The following is a 20,865-nucleotide window of genomic DNA, read 5'->3' on the forward strand; positions in this document are numbered from 1 at the left end:
ATCATTGATGTTTCTATCTCCCTCTTCCTCTCTGGAATCAATAAAAATAAAATAAAAAGCAAACTAATATTTTCCCTACTGGTAGCTCCATTCTTGGAAAGGATACAGTTTTCATCACCCTCAGGGTTTCGGGGTGGCCCTGGCATATTCAACAAAACCAACTTTGCTTCATGGGACTTGTTAACTATGACCTCATTGAGCTTCACTGCTGTATGCATCCGCCTCACATTGGACTGGTCCCTGCAGAGGGAAAGGAGAAGAAGGGGGAGACAGAGAGGTGGTTAAGGCAAACAGAAAACTAGGCATATCATCAACAACCTTACAAAACTAGAGATATGGAGCTTTTTTGCTTTGAGTATGAATGATATAATGAACAAAATGACTTCCTTATAACATTAACACCTTGGGTTTTCTCATTCTATGTTTGCTTGTTTATACCAGGAACACAGTATAAAGAAGAAGGATGGTTACCTTGTGTACAGTGTTAATTGGTAGCTGGTGTGCAGAGGCAAACAACAGAGAGAGGGCTGGATTTGGGGTAAAATGAACAGATTCCATCCTGTGTATCCTGGCAAAAGCGCATCTGTGGCACTGATTAGGATACTGTTATGTGATAAGCTTGTGAGCTGGAAAACTTACGGACGCATGTTAAGCAGGTCCTGGAATCCTTCCATTGACTTGGCCCTTTGCCCCCGGGATGCCATGTACTTGTCTTTTGTCCAAGTCATGTGCACCTTCTCCTGATAGGTTTCTGTCTCTTCATCCTCATCAGAGCCAATGCTGGTCAGTCGTAGCATTGAATTCCGGTCTTTCACCAATTGTGCCTGCGGAAGGCCCAACACACTCTGACTCTATTTTGAAACAATAATGTGACTATAATGGAATAACGGATAAAGTGAGAAGAAAATAATCTGTCATCTCACAAAAACAATACGGTATCATTCCTTTCAGTGACAGATTTCATAGGCCAGGATTAGATTACTGCCGCAAGGTCTCACCTCTCTGTCCCGCTCCGTTTTGGAGAGTCGCATGTGCCGGAGCATCTGGGACCTTTGCTCCATCATCAGAGTACGTTCATAAGTGTAAGCTGATATGTCACTGTCGTGCTGCCACGTATATCAAAGTGGGGAGGAAACAAAGAGAAAGCAGGATGAACCACACATTTTCATCTTCACTCACAAAATTAAACCCGACAAAGTATCACAATGTCGACCTAAGTTTCACTCCTACTTTTTTGTTTAGTCATTGAGCCGCATAAACACGACATTGTGGAACACAGATCCAACCCAGAAGCAGCCCTGAGAATCCTGTCCATAATCTAACCATTACATGTTTCCTTAAAACACAAAACACAAACTCTAGTCTTTTTTTTTTAATACTGCTAGGTTATTTTTTTTTTTAAGCTGTGATTTTAGCATGAATACATGAATGAAAACTTAATGAAATTATATTAAGCAGACAGGAATCTGACAGAAATATCAGGGCTATGTAACAAAAAAGAAAACAAAAAATTAAAACCACCAAACACACATCACATACACATTCTACTTATTTAGATCAATATATTAGGGCTGTGTTGGAACTAAAGGATAAATCCACATCTGCAGCTAAAGAATTTCCAACCAGAAAAGGTACTAGGAAGACAGGATAGGGGTGAGTGAAGGGTGGTTTCTTTGGTTTCACACTCAGCTTTCTCACCATCTCCACCACTTCCACCTCCGCCTCAATGCGCAGGTGATACAGGAAGGTGGCCAGGTCCTTCTTCATCTGAATACTGTTGTCCTCTAGCTGGGCTACTGTGAAGATCCGTATGTTGCATTTGCGCCACACCTGATAAAGGACCGTACGCACATGGAAAATCTTATGTAAGAAGGCAAAAATGACATTTCTTACAACACAAGGCACTGTTACCTAGAACATCTTGCTAGCGTGTCAGGGTATTGATTCCTAGTGTCCTACTTGCAACATTATTGTACTAGAGCAAAAGTTTGACAAGAAACACATTAAATACTGTTTTAAGCAGGTCTTTTGTTTTTTAAAATCCTAACCTGAGGATATGTTTTTATTGATTTTTAGAGAGAGAGGAAGGGGGAGAGAGAAACACTGATCAGTTGCCTTCCGAATGCGCTGCACTGGGGATTGAACCCACAACCTAGGTATATGTGTCCTGACTGGGAATCAAACCCGCAACCTTTTGGTGTATGGGACGATGCTCCAACCAACTGAGCCACCTGGTCAAGACTGTTTTAAGCAGTTCTTAATTTCATAACAAGAAACACCTGGCAAGAAAGGAAAAGATGGCGTGTGATACATTAAGGGTGCTTTATTCAGATAGCATATTGATACCATGCACACAGACTATATTATTTTAAATTTCAGTTTAATTGACTCACAAACATGCACATTTACCCTTTTCCAAATTCGAAAGACCTTGGTCTTTTCTTTTTTTTTTATTTAAGAATGTGTTTAGCCAGGCTGGTGTGGCTCTGAATGAGCGTCGACCTATGAACCAGGAGGTCAGGGTTTGATTCCTGGTCAGGCCACATGCCGGGGTTGTGGGCCCGATCCCCAGTGGGGGAGCGTGCAGGAGGCAGCCGATCAATGATTCCCTCTCATCACTGATGCTTCTATCTCTCTTTCCCTATCCCTTCCTCTCTGAAATCAATAAAATAAAATAAAAAAATGAAAGAAAAAAATATGTTTACTTGTTAATGTTTTTTCAAGGCCTCATATATAACTTTATCAATTTATGGGATTTCATTTAGAGACAGGTAAATATCAACTACAAAGAAAATATTTCTCATAAGGTTGAAACTGGAGAGCCAAGAATAATCCCCAACTCTTCTGATTCTAGGCCTTAACACTATATAATCAAAAAGGAAGAATTTATTTAACAAACAGGACAGAAGTTAAGGGAGAAAGACTTTTTAAAAGATGTTTAAAATACCTTGTACTGTTTAAGTAGGAATGGTAACAGCATGAGCATCCCCCCATCATGCACAATCCACCACACGTCAATGTTGCCCTCAGAAAATTGCTCCACGTTGCTGGGAAAGAACGAGATGTTTTTCGCCACTAGCAGGGCCAGATGGGCAGCAGTTGTCACTCGAACTGTGCCTAGGGAGAGAAAAGAGAATCAGGATAAGCAGGGAAGAACCTTAGGGTTGCCCTGCTTCCCACCACGGCAGGAAAGCAAGGATAATGTTCCTTTACATTTCTTTGAGCAAGGTGTCCTATTTACATAGTAGGTATACCACAAATAAGAAAACCACTGTGAAAAAAACTGAGACGCTAACAGAATTGGATTGAATACTGTGATGTACATTATCAAATATATTCTATTTACTACATTTCTAAGGGGGGTATGTGAATTTGGGAGATTTTGAAGCTGAGGGCAACCCTTCCAATTCCTGTGAGAATGTCAATATGGGACTCATAAATATGTCAATTTCAGAGATAATTGCTAACATAAGACTTGACAGAGATAAATAATTCATGAACATAATGTAAAGCTAGAAGGGGATGAGTAGAATAAGATTATTATTACCAGTAGTTATTTAGGTGCCCTTGTAAGACCATGTTTCCGCAATGGCACAGCCTCTACTTACAAAGCTAGGGGTTGTGTGAGGGAAACAAGGATTTAGCTCCCTGCCCTATTTGGGCCCTTGATATAGTATAAGAAGTGTTTTGTACCAATAAAAGTCTTCCAAGATCGAGAATCTTCACTCTGGCGCCAGCCATGAGGCCATCCCATCACCACTGTATTGTGCTTCATGCCTCCAAGGCCACACGACTGGATGAGGTGGGAAATACCCTCTTTCAGCTTGGCAGCCACCACCAGCTGGCAGAATCCTTTCACCTTCTCTGCCTCCATTAGGTGCTTTATGGTCTGCAAGAGAGACAGAACTTCAACACTGAATTGCTTCATCCCGGACCTTTTAATTTTTTACTCCGTCTCTAATTCTATTCCTCTTTACAAACTCTGCCTAAGACCATATCTCCTACAGAAAAGTCCCAAAAATTAACGTTATCCCAATGAAATTTCATGATCCTTTGTCTTTTTCATTTTTTTTAATCCCCAGCAGAGGATATGTTCATTGACTTCAGAGAGAAACACAGGCCAGTGCCCGAATTTGGCAATTCTTAATGAGTGGTTCATGGCAATAATTTCTTTGCATAAATCCAATAAGACTACTTCCAAATTATGTGGTCTTATTAACCAGACTTTGACTGGAATGCCACGTCTGAGAGAGACATATGCCTGGATTCTAAATGTTACCAGAACGCCTTAATGACTCTCAAATCTGATTGAAGCCAATCAAAGGCCACTTGCAGAAATGGCCTAATACCTTACTTGGTCATGTGGTTCATGGCAGTCTTTCCAGGGAAGGAATGAAGGCTGCTTTCCTGAAAGATGACAAGAAAAGAACCTCAAGACACCTTTGGGCCCTAACTGGTTTGGCTCAGTGGATAGAGTATCAGCCTGCAGACTGAAGGGTCCCAGGTTCGATTCCGGTCAAGGGCATGTACCTTGGTTGCAGGCACATCCCCAGTGGGGGATGTGCAGGAGGCAGCTGATTGATGTTTCTCTTTCATTGATGTTTCTAACTCTCTATCCCTTTCCCTTCCTCTCTGTAAAAAATCAATAAAATATATTAAAAAAAAAAGACACCTTTGGGCACCTCAGGGACTTGAGGACTTGATTCAAACCTACAGATATTTCAGGCAAAGCCTGATGGCAACTATGGCTTGGCCTCTCCACTCTGAGGGGCCGACTGCTCACTAAAGGTCAATCTAAAGATTCCTTGTGAAAATTCTAGCAAAACAAATTTGAAAAAGCCTGTGATCAATTTGATGAATTGCTGTTCTTGTTTATGCAAATAATCAGGCCTTGTTATAGTACATCTGAAAATGAGGGTAATATTAAGGAGAATTATGTTTTAATGAAAATTATCATGTCCAATTATAGATAGTGGATTCCAATGCAGTTAACTGTCTTCAAAATTTTGTTCTTAAGGCTGTGTCTATGTGTGCCATACAGGCCTTAGCACCTGATGACATCACCAGGGATGTTCTATTTGCAGACAAACTATCAGACTGTCATGGTGTAATTCCATTCCACCAAAAGCCTTACATCTGGAAGGCTTCTTAACTAGTTTATGATTTACTAAAACATTAACCTCTGTTTTGTTTCCTTCTGTTTTCACAGAATGTATGTCTATATCCTAATTTACCTGATTTCGTGCTCACACAATATAGGCCTCACAGTAGAAGCCATCTGCATCCTAAAATGAGACTCAACAGTCTGGATTTATGATTGAATCAATGAAGTATGGACAGTCTAGCAGCTTTGCTTGAAACTATTTTCCCTTTTCTGCCTAAACAGTGCAAAGAGAAAAGGCCCCAGTTTCTCATGGGGGAAATCCTAGAATATTTCCCTTAGCTTAACTGGAGTGGACAAAAGAGCTTCAGACAGGTGTGACACACCTGCCTCCAGGGAAGCCACTCCTCCAACCTAAGTTATAGGGGACGCTATAAGTCATATTTTCCCCTTATCACGTGAGTTTTTACCATTCACTAGACCTTTGTTACTGTAAGTCTCCTCACTTTTGATTATGCCTTTTAATCTTCTTGTCAAGTTTGTCATTTCTAGAATACAACCAGAATGCCAGCTTGTCCAATGTGTCATCCTCCTGGACATCACTGTGCCACCCTCAGGGACACCAGACTGACCTGGAATTTGCAAAATCTCCCTTCCCTACATGAAGATTTCATTCCCTATTGCTCCCTTCTTCCTCTGTCAGACAGGGAGAACCTCTGAGCCTTAGGATAGGCAGGCCTACATACCCCTGAGAGCATGAAGCAGTTACAAGAAGATAGAGACCTTCGTTCATTTCTCCTTTGTAAGAATACAAAGAGGTTCCTCTTTTTCTCAGGGAGAAAGGATACCTATATAATTAACCTAGTTATTAGTAACAGGAAAGAAACAAAGGGAAGGCCAAGTATTATAGACATAGACATGTCATTTGGGCAGCTTCACCAGGAAGCTAAAGCTTTACACTTCCCAGGGAGCCACTGGTCTACTCCCTATGGATGCTGGGGGAAAGGACTGGACAGGGGTAGCAGGGAGGTAGACACATATCCAGTAAAGTTGGGGGGACTAGAGTAGGTACTTGTCTGTCAGTCATACCTGGGAAGGAATCACTGGCCAGAATGGGCATGGCACTGCAAAGGTGCAAAATTTGGGACACTTAATTCCCTGAACAAAGGAATTCGTTCTCTTGTACTCTTGTGCTCTTGGGACTCTTTTTGTAGGGGGCTCGCTCTTCTGGCTCCCATACATTCACCCCCACACACAATGGACTAATAGACTGTAACTAGCCTGATGCTTAACTGGACCTTGCTGCTACATGGAACAGAAATTCTGGACACTGGCTTTGCTTTTAGCTCTACTGAGTCCCCAGCTACACTTCTTCCAGGACTAGATTAAGGGAAATGGGACACTGGCAACCCAGGGATATAATTCCATTCCATGCAAATAAAAATCCCTCATCCTCCTGAGTGAGTTTCAGAAAATTCTTTTACTTGAGATATCGTAAGGACTCCACCCTCAAGCACTCAGAAGGGGATATCTCAATTTCCCTGATAACAAGTCCTTCCTCAGTCAGGCATGCCCTGACTCATATTACTAAAAATTTAATCTGATAACTCAGTTTGGGGTTTTTTGTTTAATACATTTATATTGATTTCAGAGACAAAGGGAGAGGGTGAGATAGAAACATCATTGATGAGAGAGAATCATTGATCGGCTGCCTCCTGCACGCCCCACACTGGGGATCGAGCCCGCAACCTGGGCATGTGCTCTGACCGGGAATCGAACCATGACCTCCTGGTTCAAAGGGTGACACTCAACCACTGAGCCACACTGGTCAGGCTTTAATAATTCAGTTTTGCTTTAGGATTTTCTTTTTTGTCTCTCCTATTGCCATATTCTTTTTGATATTTTAATGGTAATTATTGATGATATCTGTATTTGCTTTACCATTCTTTTATGCAAGCCAATTTGGAGATAATATTTCATTTACTCTTACTCTACCCTCTTGGTGGAAAGGTGAAGGAAATAATGATATGGAAAAAGGATATGAATTCCCAAAGGAACAGATTAAGTTAGTAGTGTAGCTAGGATATTATACAGGGTCTCTTGATTTCCAATCCTGTGCTTTTTATTTATTTTTACTATCATTCGGGACTAATATTTTTTCCAGCATTTCTAGTTTTTTGGGGCTCAAAGCATTCCAAAATGAAATCCAGTACAAATTTTGAAATGTAACTGAAAATTTCTCCAAACAAAGGGTTGGTTCTATCACTTAAAAAAATATTGGAGTGAAAACTATTTTCTTCTTCAGGGAGAATTTTAAGTAAGCAAATTAGAAGTAGCTAAGAAATGTTGCTCATGATACCATGTAGATTAGTAAAGAGAAAGAAAAGTTGCTCACTGCTTCTTGTCACAAGCTTGAGAAAAATCATCTCCATATTTCGAAGGAAAGATTTATTTATTTACATGATTTCTCACAGGGCTGAGTCAATGTTTGGAGTCTTCTGGAAATAGTGCTTAGTCTTGATAATCTTATAGTTTAGAAATACTTTACATAAGAAGAAAGAAGCCGAAACCGGTTTGGCTCAGTGGATAGAGCATCGGCCTGCGGACCGAGGGGTCCCGGGTTCGATTCCGGTCAAGGGCATGTGCCTGGGTTGTGGGCGCGTCCCCGGTGGAGGATGTGCAGGAGGCGGCTGATCGATGTTTCTCACTCGTCGATGTTTCTAACTCTCTATCTCTCTCCCTTCCTCTCTGTAAAAAATCAATAAAATATATTTAAAAAAAAAAAAAAAAGAAGAAAGAATACATTACTATCTTCTGGCTCACCTTATTATCTGGGAGAATAGGATTGTTCAAAAGCCAGCATTCAGAGGGGAATTTCCTAGATGACTCAGGAAAGGGAATAACTTGGCTTACTACTTAACATCACAAAACTGTAAGCACAATTCCACAGTGTCAATACACCTTGGCTCTTACCTGTTCAGCAGCTAAAGCTTCACCATAGTTCTCCAGGAAGTTCCCCACAATGACAGAGCCCACAATAGTGAGGCCCTTTCCTGCTTTAAGCTGGGAAGCAAAGGTGAGGAGGCGAGGATGTTTGACGTGTAAATCTTCATCTAGTTTCAGCAATACGAGCAACTGAGGCCTGTAAAGAAATCCAAGGGGGATGGGGATGAGGGCAAGGAAACACTTGGGGTCAGGGGACTAGAATGACAGTTCTACTTCTTCATTCAGGACATCTGTATAAAACATGTTATTAAAAGAAGGAAGAGATTAGGGAAATGATAAGAGTGTAGAGTTATTTTGAATCCTTTCAGTATTATCTCAAATTGATCAATCTTCAAGGAAGAATAAAAATGGTAGAAACTGAGATCACAAATCTCAAGAAAAAAAAAAAGAAATCAAGGATTTGGGACAGTTTTAAACAGGTCCATGACACCAATTCCTTGAGCCACATAATTTCCTTATCCTATAACTATTGACGCACATATTTCTATGTATAACTATGTACCAAACACTACTAAAGCTCTTTTAATTTCTTTTCTTTTTTTTCTTTTTTTATATTTTTAAAAACTTTTTTACTGAGGTAACTGGTTAATAACGTTATATAAATTGCAGGTGAAAAACATAATAATTTTTTAAAAAAATATATTTTATTGATTTTTTACAGAGAGGAAGGGAGAGAGATAGAGAGTTAGAAACATCGATCAGCTGCCTCCTGAACATCCCCTACTAGGGATGTGTCCGCAACCCAGATATATGCCCTTGACCGGAATCGAACCTGGGACCTTTCAGTCCGCAGGCCGACGCTCTATCCACTGAGCCAAACCGGTTCCGGCAAACATAATAATTTGATATCTGTATACACTATTGCGTGCTCACCACCAAAAGTCTAGTTTCTATCCATTACCATATATTTGACCCTTTTACACATTTTTCCCTCCCCCCATCCCTTCTTTACCTCCAATTTTTCGTGTGAGGAGGTCCTTCCTCCAGCCGAAGCAAAGCAAACCGGGCTGCACTGAGGGATAGCCCACGGATACCATCACCCCATTCTTTCTCAGCTCTGGGAGAAAGAGGAGAAAAGAGCAGGAACAGATTTAAACCATAGCAAGTACAATTTCAAAAAATAAAGTATTTTCTTCTGAATCTAAAAGTAACATATGCACAGGTAGAAGATTGAAACTCATATTAATGATGTACATAATGCTTCTTACTAACATAAACTCAATGTAAGCAGGTCACCATTACTGTATCAACAGAGTGTATTGCACCACAGCTAAGAATGAAAGCTGGAAGGGCCACTCACTTGTCATTCTATGTAACTATTCAAAAGCAATTTGAATTGGGAAGTTGATACAGACCCAACGTTTATTTTGAAAATAATGGGAGAAAATAAAACTCAATCTAATCTTCTGAATCGGTGTTATTTATTGCTAATTTTTAGTAGTTGTTAGTCAAGTCTTAGTCGTTACGAAGTTATTCAGGACTAACTTCTTTTCATTTCAGAGAAATGACTTGAGTAATGGGATATTTATATTTGTGTTCTACTTTGTTAATATTTATTATTTGAATATGTCCTTTTAGTTTTTTTTTTTCATCCATCCATCCATACTTTCTCAACAGGTTCCCCTTGCAATTAAAAGTTGTGACTATAGGATGGTTAAGAGAATCACCAGGGTTATAAAATTTAGCTATGAATGGATGAAGTTATCTGGATCCTAATGCAAATTTCTTTGGGTTGGCTCTAACCAAACTAGCCAGTTTTGATACTTTTAGCAGTCAAATCCACACTCACCCTTGGTACTCAATGTACTTATAGATCATACCAGCTATTACAATAGCTACGATGGCATAATACCAGGAAGAAATGAACATCAGAGCCAGACAGATACTCATTCCCATAAAAGAGAGGGTCCTAGAAAATTAAAAACAAAAATACAAATAAAAAAGTATTCTTTTCAGTAGCTACAAAAGAAGCCTGTGCTCGAGATAGTTTTCTGTGTGTTTTGTTTTGTTAATCCTCACCCGAGGATATATTTTTTCATTGATTTTTAGAGAGTGGAAGAGAGGGAGGGAAGGAAGGAGGGAGAAAGACAGGAAGAGAAAAAGAAACACTGAGGTGAGAGACAATTGATTGGTTGCCTCCCACACGTGCCCCGACTGGGACTGGGGATCGAACTTGCGACTCAGATATGTGCCCTTGACTGGGAATTGAACCCGAGACCCTTCGGTGTGCAGGCGATCACTCTAACCACTGTGCAACATCGGCCAGGGCTAGAGGTCCTTTCTAAACTGTGGTGAGATATTATTTTTTCTAAAAATAAAAACACACACAGAAAAACAAAAACAAACAAACAACAAAACATCCTATCCACTGCAGACAGAATTTGTGTAAAATGCAAAAAAAATGACTTAGACAACTATATTCACTGAAGTTCTTCTGTGTAATAAACTGGCTCTATAATTTGTTTCGAAGAATAAGTAAGCGAATTGTTAATCTGGATCTAAGGAAAATATAGGGTGGTAAGAGAAAAAGAAAAACAATAAAAGCAAAACAGTAACACAAAAAAGTTCATAATGAACTTTTAACTAAAGTTAAAGCTAGAAACAAGATTGGAGATATAAAGATATAAATTTTTGTCAGATAAAGGTCACATCAATGCCCACTGCTGGTAAGTGAAGCAGAAAGGGATCAAAGAGAAAGTTAGCGAAGAGGAATGTAGCAACAGGTACATACAGGATCTATTAAAGCACTTTTAGCTATGAGAGAAAAGAAATGGGAGAGAGATGGGGGTGGTAGCTAAAAACATGGCAACTCCTTTAGGACTGAGACTAGAACTCGATAGCAGCAGCTTTTACAACATTTAGTTGAGAGCTTTATCGTGTGCTAAGCACTGTACTAAGCACTTTAGAATACAACAATACTTGTATTACTATTAGCCCCATTTTACAAATGAGTAAAATGAAATTTTTGTGGTTATGTGCTTTGTTGACAGTTACAAAGCTAGGAAATAGAACTGACATTTCAACTTAGGTCATCTGACTCCAAAGCTCACACTTTTAACTACTAACTGAAATAGTCATAAGGAAGAGAGTTTGAGAATGAAACTGATGAGAATACGAGAGCACAGAGAGAAAGCAATGAAGTCCAGCGCTTAGCTAAGAAGGAAGTGGGAAAAAGAGTCAGGCAAAGGGGAAGTTGTTTTAACCTGAAGAATGTAGCAGGATGAAAATATTTCTTTCATAGTTCTGATCTTTATTCTCAAGTGGGTGTTATCAATTATTTTAAAGGCATATATGAAAAACATGGTTGTAGGCTGGGAATTTAGGTAAGCACAGAAAATTGAAGTAGCTGGCCAAGAAAAAAATTATATCAAGATCCCAGAATCTCCTAGTTTTCTAAGTTCAATGATGGGCTCTCTCCGAATGGGGGGGAGGAGGGGAGGTAGAGAAGAAAAAAAGCAGACTTACCAGTGGTAGTAGCGGAATCGGGGTCTCCAGTTGGGTGTTCGAAGTAATGTTTGCAAGGCACATGCCAAGTTCACAAAGAGGTAACACATGAGAAAAAACCTGGCAGAATAAAAGAGTAAGAGGAGTGACTATTATTGTAAAATGATTCCTCAAGAGCTATTTTAATAACTGGGACCTTAGTTGCATTGAAGCTTTTGTTCTAACCCACCAGCCTTTGATTAAGATTAGGAAGCACAGAAACTGAACTTCTCCCTACAAACCTGCTCACTCTCCTATGTTCTCTCTCAGTGACAATACAACCACTCCTCACCCAGTGTTTTTCGTTACTCATCCTTCTTCCAAATTCACTTACCAAGTCCTATGGATTCTACATATTTAAAAATCTCTGTCACTATCACCTTAGTTCAGGCTCTCATTGCTTCTTTCCTAGATTGGTTAAATAAGCTCCCATTTGGCATTCCCAGCTCAATTTTAGCTTCCTTCTAATCTATCTTTTATACCAAATTGATCATTCTAAACCAAATAATGATCAATTTGTTCTCAAAGTACTACCTCCTCCTTCCAGGTAAAAGTTCCAGGTACATTCTCATCTGGTTCTACCTGCTTCTCTGGTCTGCAGCTGTCCAGCAGGCAGCCTACACTCTATCAAAGCCTAACTGCTTTCAGCTCTCCGGATGTGCTGCATTATTTCATCCTTCACTTCCTTCACACGTCTTCTGCCTGCAATATCTTTCACCCCTTAGTTGCTTTGCAAACAACCAGTCCTCCTTTAAGATACATGTGTCACTTCCTCTAGGACACCTTCCCTGGGACATCAGTCCACTTAGATGTCTCACTTATGAGCCCTATAGCCCTCAGTGTGCACATTTACCACAGTACCCATCACAGGGATCGCTGCTTCCTTCATCTAACACCAGTTCCATGGAGGTAGTAAGTCATCAATAAGTTACATGCGTTGTACGTTACATAAGCAAGAATAAATAAAGACAATAACTGGATCTTACATGGAAAGAATTGGGGCCACAAGATCCAGAGAAGCAATAAGGATTCCCAGCTCTGCAATGACAGCAGTCAGAAGTAAAGCCCAGGTAGGTTCCCCATTGGCTTTGCTGTGACCAAAAACCTGTACAGAGAAGGGAAGCATCAGACATAGGAGTTTGGGGAGTGCTTGAGTCAATGCTACAGTTGTAGATATCCAAAAGATAACAGTGTTATACCTATATACCTCTTAAACACCTTTACTCAACTCACATATAAACTCATACTACAGATTTGGAGAGTCCTATACTAAAAACCCACATGTCTTCATACTATATGATCTAGTAATTTCTAAGCCTATAAAGACCACACTATTTCTCATAAGACCTGAGGAAAAAGGAAGAGGGCAAAAGAAAGGTTCACTCACCCTCAGAAAGGGTATGATGTTATCCTTCGCGATAGCCTGGAGCAGCCGCGGGGCCCCTGTGAGACTCTGAAGTCCAGCCCCGCATGTCGAGAAGAAGGAGCCAATAACGATCACCCACGGGGATGGCCACGATAAGATACCTACCACCAGATTCCCTTTCACAGCATCCCCAAACCTGAGAGAGAAATGAGAGTGGGGAAAGTTGACCTGGAAATAACTTTAGACTGTCTGGTGCAAGAGGCCTAGACTTTTGACATGCCTTCTTCACTAAACGTAATCATTTCTAGCTTCTGATTTAAAGTGAGAGAGGTGCGGCTCTTCCCTTCACTTGAAAACTTAGATGCCATTGTAGAGGTACTATTTGGTCTAATTTCATTATTGTTGTGTCTCAGGGAACAGGGAGGCCTGAGGAGAGGGAGAGAGTGGGGGAACTGCCAGTCAGTGGAGCAGCCAGAACACAAAGAACATTTATCAATTAAGTTTGCTGTTTTATAAGGGCATGGTTTGTGGCACCATAGATCACCATAACAAACCTAATGAAAAAGTTTGAAATACTATGAGATAATTCAAGAGACAGACACAAAGTGAACAAATGCTATTATGGAAAAATGGCGCTGATAGATTTTCTTCATATACGGTTGCCATAAATCTTCAAATTGTAAAAAACTCCGTGTTTGCAAAGTGCAATTAAGCAAAGTGCAATAAAATTAGGTATGCCTGTATCAGGGTTCCTGCTCTCAAAGCACTCAATCTAGTAGAGGAGAGTTACAGGAAAGCAGGTAGCTGCAATATGGTAAGTGCAGTAACACACCATGTTCAGTATAGTGTTCGAACCAAGGGAGGAGTGGTTTTCTCTGTTGGGGTGCATCTCTGGGAAAGCTTCATAGGAGAGGATGAATATAAGCCTGGCAGGTGGGAACAAGTCATTCCAGGCAAAGGAAACCACATAAATGTGTGGATGGATGGAGATCTGAAACAAGGGACATTTAACTTTACATTATAAAACAGGGAATTTATGATGGAATGGCAGGAGATGAGGTTAGAAAAAGGTAGACAGGGCCAGATCAAGGTAATGGGTTTTTAGGGGTGTTGACGGGCTCTGAAGCAATCTGTATGATCAAATTTTGTGTTTTAGAAAAATTATTCTGGTGGCAGCATGGAAGAAGGATTATTAGAAGGCAGTAAAACTGAAAGGGTGATTATTAAAAAAAAAAATCCTGAAGCCCTATACAAAGTGATGAGAATAAAGAATAGTGGGAAAAATGAGATCTATTAAGGTGAAAGGTGGAATTTACAGGGCTTAGAAACCAACTGGATGAGGGAATTGATAGAAAAAAGTCTAGGATGACACCTAGGTTTCTGTGAAAGGGGTGAATGGTGAGGATATTAACTCCCCAAGACAGGGAAATGGGAAGAGATATAGCAGGTTTCAGGGAAACATTTTCTAGGAATTTCTTGCAAAAACGTATTTTATACTCATAGTGAGAGAAAAGGAAAAACACATAACATCCTTCATGAAGAAAATGAAGAAAGCAAGTTTCAAGCTTTTATTTGGAATAACAAACAGACATACTTATGTCTCATAGAGGAGATGCTAGAGACACCTGAAAGTTTTTTTTAATTTGCCTGTCTTTATTTTTGGTCCTGTTTTCCAACAGCTCTTTAAAAAACATTTTTTCCCCTATTGATTTTAGAGAAAAAGGGAGAAGGAGAGAGGGATAGAAACATCAAGAATGAGAGAGAATCATTGATGGGCTGCCTCCTGCACACCCCCTAATGGGGGTCAAGCCCGAAACCTGGGCATGTGTCCTGACTGGGACTCAAACCATGACCTCCTGGTTCATAGATCTATGCTCAATTATTGAGCAACACCGGCTGGACCCAACAGCTCTTAATGTACAGGAAAGTCATTATTCAGACAAATTTACTACTTCATTGAAGAGCTATAATCATTGCATCTCACATTTATATCAACATTGGCCCTTATTATTCACTAACCTTTTTGTGAATATATGTACATATATTTCCTAACTGTTAGCCATAATAGATACCTCAGATTGGGTTTTGAGTCTTGGGGCTATATGGGATGATCAGACAAAACAGAAGACAGACACATAATTATTACAAAGGAATCAACTACTTACTTGTCTCTGAGAACAATGCCTTCAATACATGCACCAAAAAGGACAACATTGCTTAAATCTATGATACTGAGAGTCAAGGAAAATGATGTTCACCTGCTAAGATGAGATAGAAAGTAGACAAGATGGGTAGATTATCTAGTGAGAAGTGATGTTATAAAAAGCAGATATCTTTATTACCAAGTTAAAAACGCTGATCACTCTAACTCTAGTACCTCTGGATGTTCCTATGACTAAGATAGGCTGGATCCATGAAAAGGATACAGACAAAGGAGGTGGTCAGGATGGCGAGGATAGTGCCAATGGGAATAGACTTTTGAGCATCTTTTAGATCTCCAGATCTGTTTGATCCAGCCATGATACCTTCAGAGAAAGAAAAAAGAATAAGTCAACTTACTGAGTTCCTAGACACTTTGATAGTCATACAGCTACTAGAAACAAAGCAAGGAGCCCTGAGAATATAATTCTATCTCCTGAGAAAAAAAAATCACTCCTTGTATCTGATAGCTTCTAAAATAGAAAACAGCCCAGATGCTTACCTGTGACAGAGGGAAAGAAGATCCCCACCAGAAGAGTAAAGGAGGTGGTAATGTCAACGAGGACATACTCATGGTTTAAGTTGCCTAAGACATCAGCAGATTTGGCAGAGGGCTTTTCAATGATCTCACCCTTTAGTAGATAATTACTCCAAAGATTCTCTACAGCGGGGAAAAAAGAGGATATAAGCAGCAACAGTTAGGAAAGAAGATAATTACATAATTTTCTACCCAAGTAACCTTCTAAATCAGATTCCTCATTTATGTAGTTTTTAAAGGTTTGCTTGCTTCTACATGAGCATATACACACACATGCATACTACACAATAAAGCACACATAAAAAACTAATGCCCTTTCTCATCTGGTTCAAATATAATTTGACAAAATACTTTGGTACATACAAGTCCAGTTAAGTTTACTAATACAAATTAGTAAAACTTAAGCAGACTAAAGCTAAATGCCCTGCAAAGCCTTTTTTTTAAATTGGTTATTGATGCTGTTTCTTAGGTAAACTTACTTACATGCAAAGGAATCTGTGGACCAAACATTTAAAATAGAAGTCACTTAAGGAAAGAATTTCAGAAATTTAGCTGAGTTAGGAAAACACACACGTGGATCTGGTGACATTAAAATAGCTACATTCTAGGATGGCGGCGCCTGTGTGCAGCAAGGGGCTCGGGCCACGGGTGCTGTCCTGGAGCCGAGCGCTGCTGTGTGCCTGGCGCGCCCTGCATGTCTCCGCGGTCTGTGCCAAGAACCGGGCGGCCCGGGTCCGAGTGGGCAAAGAGGACAAGGCCGTGACCTATGAGGAGGCGCACGCGCCTCACTACATCGCCCACCGCAAGGGCTGGCTGTCGCTGCACACAGGTAACCTGGATGGGGAGGACCATGCTGCAGAGCGAACAGTGGAGGATGTTTTTCTTTGCAAGTTTATGCTAGGCACCTTCCCCGGCTGCCTGGCTGACCAGCTTGTCCTGAAGCGCCAAGCTAACCAGGTGGAGATCTGTGCTCTGGTGCTGAGGCAGCTGCCAGCGCACAAGTTCTACTTCCTCGTGGGCTATAGTGAGACTCTGCTGTCCTACTTCTACAAGTGCCCTGTGCGGGTGCACCTCCAAACTGTGCCCTCCAAGGTTGTGTACAAGTACATCTAGGACATGCCTCTTATGTCAAGCTATAGCCTGCAGAGGACAGAAATGTGTGGGAAAAGGGGTGAAGTAGAAATTGGGAAACTCATTCCTTCAGAGTCCACAGACCTCACTTTCAACGCTGCTGTTGAATAAATGGACTGTCCATGTTAAAAAAAAAAGCTACATTCTAGCTGTTATGGCAGGAGAACATTAGCAAATTTACAGTAACACAAAGGATATTTTATTATCTTACTCTAGGTTAAAAAGTGATTTGCTCAGCTCTGTTCTCAAAAGGTGGTAATTTTTCGCAGACAACACTGCAAGGGAGCCCTGAGAAAGAGTAAATCCACTAATATAAAAGCAGAGAGGGGTTGAATTAGGGCTGAATGCTGAGCTTAAAGAGGGGAGTGACACTGACAGTGAGTCTTCGTGGACTATAGGGGAGCCTAAGAAGGCAAAGTCCATTTTCCGCAGAGAAAGAGGAAAAACGTGCCCAAAAACCTACCTTTAATGACACCACTAGCCAATCCAGGAATGCCCTGGATTGACGTGACATTATTGTGAGTAAAGTATTCGTCACAGGTGGCATTGAAAAACTGACTTGAGTTGCAGAAGAAGCCCCACAACTTTGACGGTACTGTAATGTTGTTCACCTCCTTGGTCTTAGAGCAAGTGTCCAAGTGTCTTGATGAAAGGGTGCGGTTACCCAGCATGCAGACCCTAAATAAAAACAAACAGGGACAAAATGAAGCAAAGGAAGAATTTTAAAAAAGAAAATAGCTTAGAAATGGGTTAGTAAATAATAAATAGGTTGGTAAAAGGAAAATGTCATCTCTGAGAGCTACACTGTCATGGATGGGAAAGAGAATATTTATTGACTCGCTCTGTAAATGGTGACGTACATCTTCTGCCAATTTAATCCTTATAGCAATCTCACAATATGCAGTATTTCGATTTTGTGGATGCAGGAACTGAAGTCTGGGGAGATAAAGTAGTCTGCATGAGGTAACACAGATGGTAGGTGGTAGTGACAGAATTAAAATAGAAAGACTGTCTGAATACACTGTGCTGACTCACCTTCCACAATTTCTAGGATATTAACCAACTGCTAGGTCTAATAGAATCCTAGGGTCCTTTTGTTTAAAAAATAATTTCCCCTAATTTTATTTTTGGCCTAGAAAAGCCTTATGTTCATAACAAACCTCTTGAAAATGTTTTGCTAAAGGTCAAACCTCTGGCTACTATTTGGAGGAAGACAGCTTGGCTAGAACGAAAAAGCACATCCCTCTGTGGCCTAAGAGAAAACTGTTTTTGAACATAAGCCTGGACCCAGTGGGAGTGAGGGTATTTAAGGATAACACAGATATTCATTGCTGATTTTATTTTATTTTCTCTAACCCAGAGATATAAATACAAACAAAGGAATAATATACCTACAGTTAAAATACCTTTCAAAAAGGAGGAACAAAGCAACTTAAAAAAACAACCCATTTTTATTGATTTTAGAGAGGAAGAGAGGGAGAGATAGAAACATCAATGATGAGAGAGAATCATCAATCAGCTGCCTCCTGCATGCCCCCTACTGGGGATTGAGTAACATGGGCATGTGCCCTGACCCGCAATCGAACCATGACCTCCTGGTTCATGGGTCGACGCTCAACCACTGAGCCACTACCACCGGGTAGAACAAAGCAACTTTAAAAAAAATCTGCAAAACAGCCGTATGCATACACAATGAATCATGTACCCATTACTCAGCTTCAACAACTGTTAAAATTTCCCAGTCTTGTTTCATCCACTCCTCTAGGTTTTTTGTCTTGTTTTGCTGGAATATTTTAAAGAAAATACCACAGTCCTTCCAGTGTTACTCAGTGGTTGAGCACAGACCTATGAACCAGGAGGTCATGGTTCGATTGCGGGTCAGGGCACATGCCCATGTTACTCAATACCCAGTAGGGGGCATGCAGGAGGCAGCTGATTGATGATTCTCTCTCATCATTGATGTTTCTATCTCTCCCTTTCTCTTCCTCTCTGAAATCAATAAAAACATATTAAAAAAAAGACTGTCATTAAAAAAAAAATACCACACATCATGATCTTTTATCCACCAAAAAAGAGGAGAAGCATCAAAGGAAAACTAGAGGCAAAATGGAATTTCCCAAGTTAAGATATAGCAAGGATGTAGCCTTAGTATTTTTATGACTCTAAAATTGATCTTTTGCTGCTCTGTAGTCAGGTGAGCAGATTTAAAAAGTATGATGGATTGTTCTTATGACTTTTATTCTGATTACAGAGAAGGATCATGAGTGTGGAGTAAATACTGGATTAAATCCTTAAAAAAAAAAGTATGATGGAACCTATTGTGGACATCAGTTAGCTTAGAGGAAATACTGGGCTGGAAGAAAATCACAGGGTTCATGTTCTGGCTCTGCTATTGATTAACTTTGGGGCAAGTTATTTAATTTGATCTCTAGGAACCTAAGTTTTCATCCTGAAAAATCTACTTTTATGTAATCAGGTTAAATCAACTTAGGACTGATGAATTTAATCCCCAGATAACTTTTCAAAGACAATCCCTGTAACAAGATTTCAAATAACACTCAGTGCTGGTTAGTCCCTACGCCACTAGTCAAATGGAAAACTGGTGAGCCTGTGCGTCCCATATTTGCATAAATCCAATACTGCTTCAAAAAATATACTTGAAGCCCTAGCTGGTTGGGCTCAGTGGATAGAGCATCAGCCTGCGGACTGAAGGGTCCCGGGTTTGATTCCGGTCAAGGGCACATGCCTGGGTTGCAGGCTCGATCCCCAGTGGGGGCATGCAGGAGGCAGCCTATTAATGATTCTCTCTCATCATTGATGTTTCTATCTCTCTCTCCCTCTCACTTCCTCTCTGAAATCAATAAAAATATATATTTTAAAAAATATATATATAGTTTAAGGTACCTGAACTACTTATGGTGTATAATATAATTAATACCCATAGATATAAATACAAATAATGACATTTATTTCTCTTTATTTTATGACTAGGAAGTCCATTATGGCACTAACAGAATTAAAAATTTAATGAATTACAAATATTTAGGTAGGAGTTTAGGTTTCCTTTGACTCTTTATTTTTCATTAATAAAAGGAATCCAACATTTTGACACTTTATAAAGGTTGCTGGCAATAACTATACTGTTTGAAAAGCCCTTCATGAATGGTTCAAATATGCACAACAATTATTACAGGGTTTTGAAAAAACCTAATTATCTACTAGTATAGCCAAATGATGGTTATAGCTGCCAGTTCAATGCTTGGGACATAGGGAAGAGTATCAACATGAACAAACTAGGCAGTTCGCTGGGAGGCTTCCTGCATAGATGCTAACCGGGCTTACCCCAAAGGAAAATTTCAGAGAGACTGTAAAATTGTGACTTGAAATGATCACATCACTAGATGCTGTCAATGATTACCCAACAATCATGGTTAATCGGAGAGATAGAAACGTACGGGAAGTGTGGAGGGGCAAAAGACGACTTGATGGCTCCTGCGTAGATGGCCAAGATGGACACAATGACACAGGCCAAAAAAAGTGAGGCGAACTTGTTTACGTAGCGCACGCCGATGAAGACCACCAATACCATGAGCACTAAGAAGGCTGTGCCATAGACACGCATATTATTTAGCATGGCTGCTGATTCCTTGAGTACATCATCGCTACGGAAGATGGCAGCCCGGGGGACAATGTATACCTGTTAAGCAATAATGGTAAAAAATTAGGTAATTTCCAAGTAGGCAAGTAAAAGGATGTTGCAGTTTGATTTGATTTCACAAAGGAAAGCATAGCTGAGACAGACAATGGCTGGATACTTAGCCAAATTTCTATTTGGATCTTGAACACCTACAGAAATGGGATATCACTGATTTTTTTAAGTCTACATGCTATTCTGAATACCTATATTTCCAAATGGAAAAAAAAGTAATATATTAATAACATATTCAAAGGGTTATATAAAATAATTATAATGATTACCTTGAGGACTACTTCTGCTATCATTAATTTAAATAGTAAAAAATATATCCCAGTAAATAAAGA

At 40.0% G+C, this 20,865-nt stretch overlaps 1 protein-coding gene and 1 pseudogene across 4 annotated transcripts in view; one reads left to right on the forward strand and one right to left on the reverse strand.

The window, feature by feature from the left end:
- SLC12A6 (solute carrier family 12 member 6) overlaps positions 1-20,865 on the reverse strand; it is an 87,038-nt gene that overhangs the window by 3,977 nt on the left and 62,196 nt on the right. For 3 of the 4 annotated variants that reach the window (XM_070425643.1, XM_070425633.1, XM_070425650.1), the window contains 17 exons: positions 20,280-20,521; positions 17,288-17,502; positions 15,658-15,816; positions 15,383-15,481; positions 15,122-15,179; positions 12,978-13,152; positions 12,577-12,695; positions 11,573-11,671; positions 9,897-10,016; positions 9,060-9,164; positions 8,075-8,243; positions 3,694-3,889; positions 2,948-3,117; positions 1,699-1,830; positions 999-1,106; positions 640-824; positions 107-240 (listed from right to left, as the gene is read on the reverse strand). In XM_070425643.1, coding sequence (XP_070281744.1) covers positions 107-240; positions 640-824; positions 999-1,106; positions 1,699-1,830; positions 2,948-3,117; positions 3,694-3,889; positions 8,075-8,243; positions 9,060-9,164; positions 9,897-10,016; positions 11,573-11,671; positions 12,577-12,695; positions 12,978-13,152; positions 15,122-15,179; positions 15,383-15,481; positions 15,658-15,816; positions 17,288-17,502; positions 20,280-20,521 — 2,485 coding nt within the window. Of the gene's footprint in view, positions 1-106; positions 241-639; positions 852-998; positions 1,107-1,698; positions 1,831-2,947; positions 3,118-3,693; positions 3,890-8,074; positions 8,244-9,059; positions 9,165-9,896; positions 10,017-11,572; positions 11,672-12,576; positions 12,696-12,977; positions 13,153-15,121; positions 15,180-15,382; positions 15,482-15,657; positions 15,817-17,287; positions 17,503-20,279; positions 20,522-20,865 lie in introns of all 4 variants that reach the window. The other variant, XM_070425624.1, reaches the window with a different exon arrangement.
- Positions 16,303-16,806, forward strand: LOC139017370 (small ribosomal subunit protein uS3m pseudogene; annotated as a pseudogene).

Source organism: Myotis yumanensis, unplaced genomic scaffold, assembly GCF_028538775.1.
Source record: "Myotis yumanensis isolate MYYU_CA2020_CCGP unplaced genomic scaffold, mMyoYum1.0.hap1 SCAF_1, whole genome shotgun sequence".
NCBI classification, from domain to species: Eukaryota; Metazoa; Chordata; class Mammalia; order Chiroptera; family Vespertilionidae; genus Myotis; species Myotis yumanensis.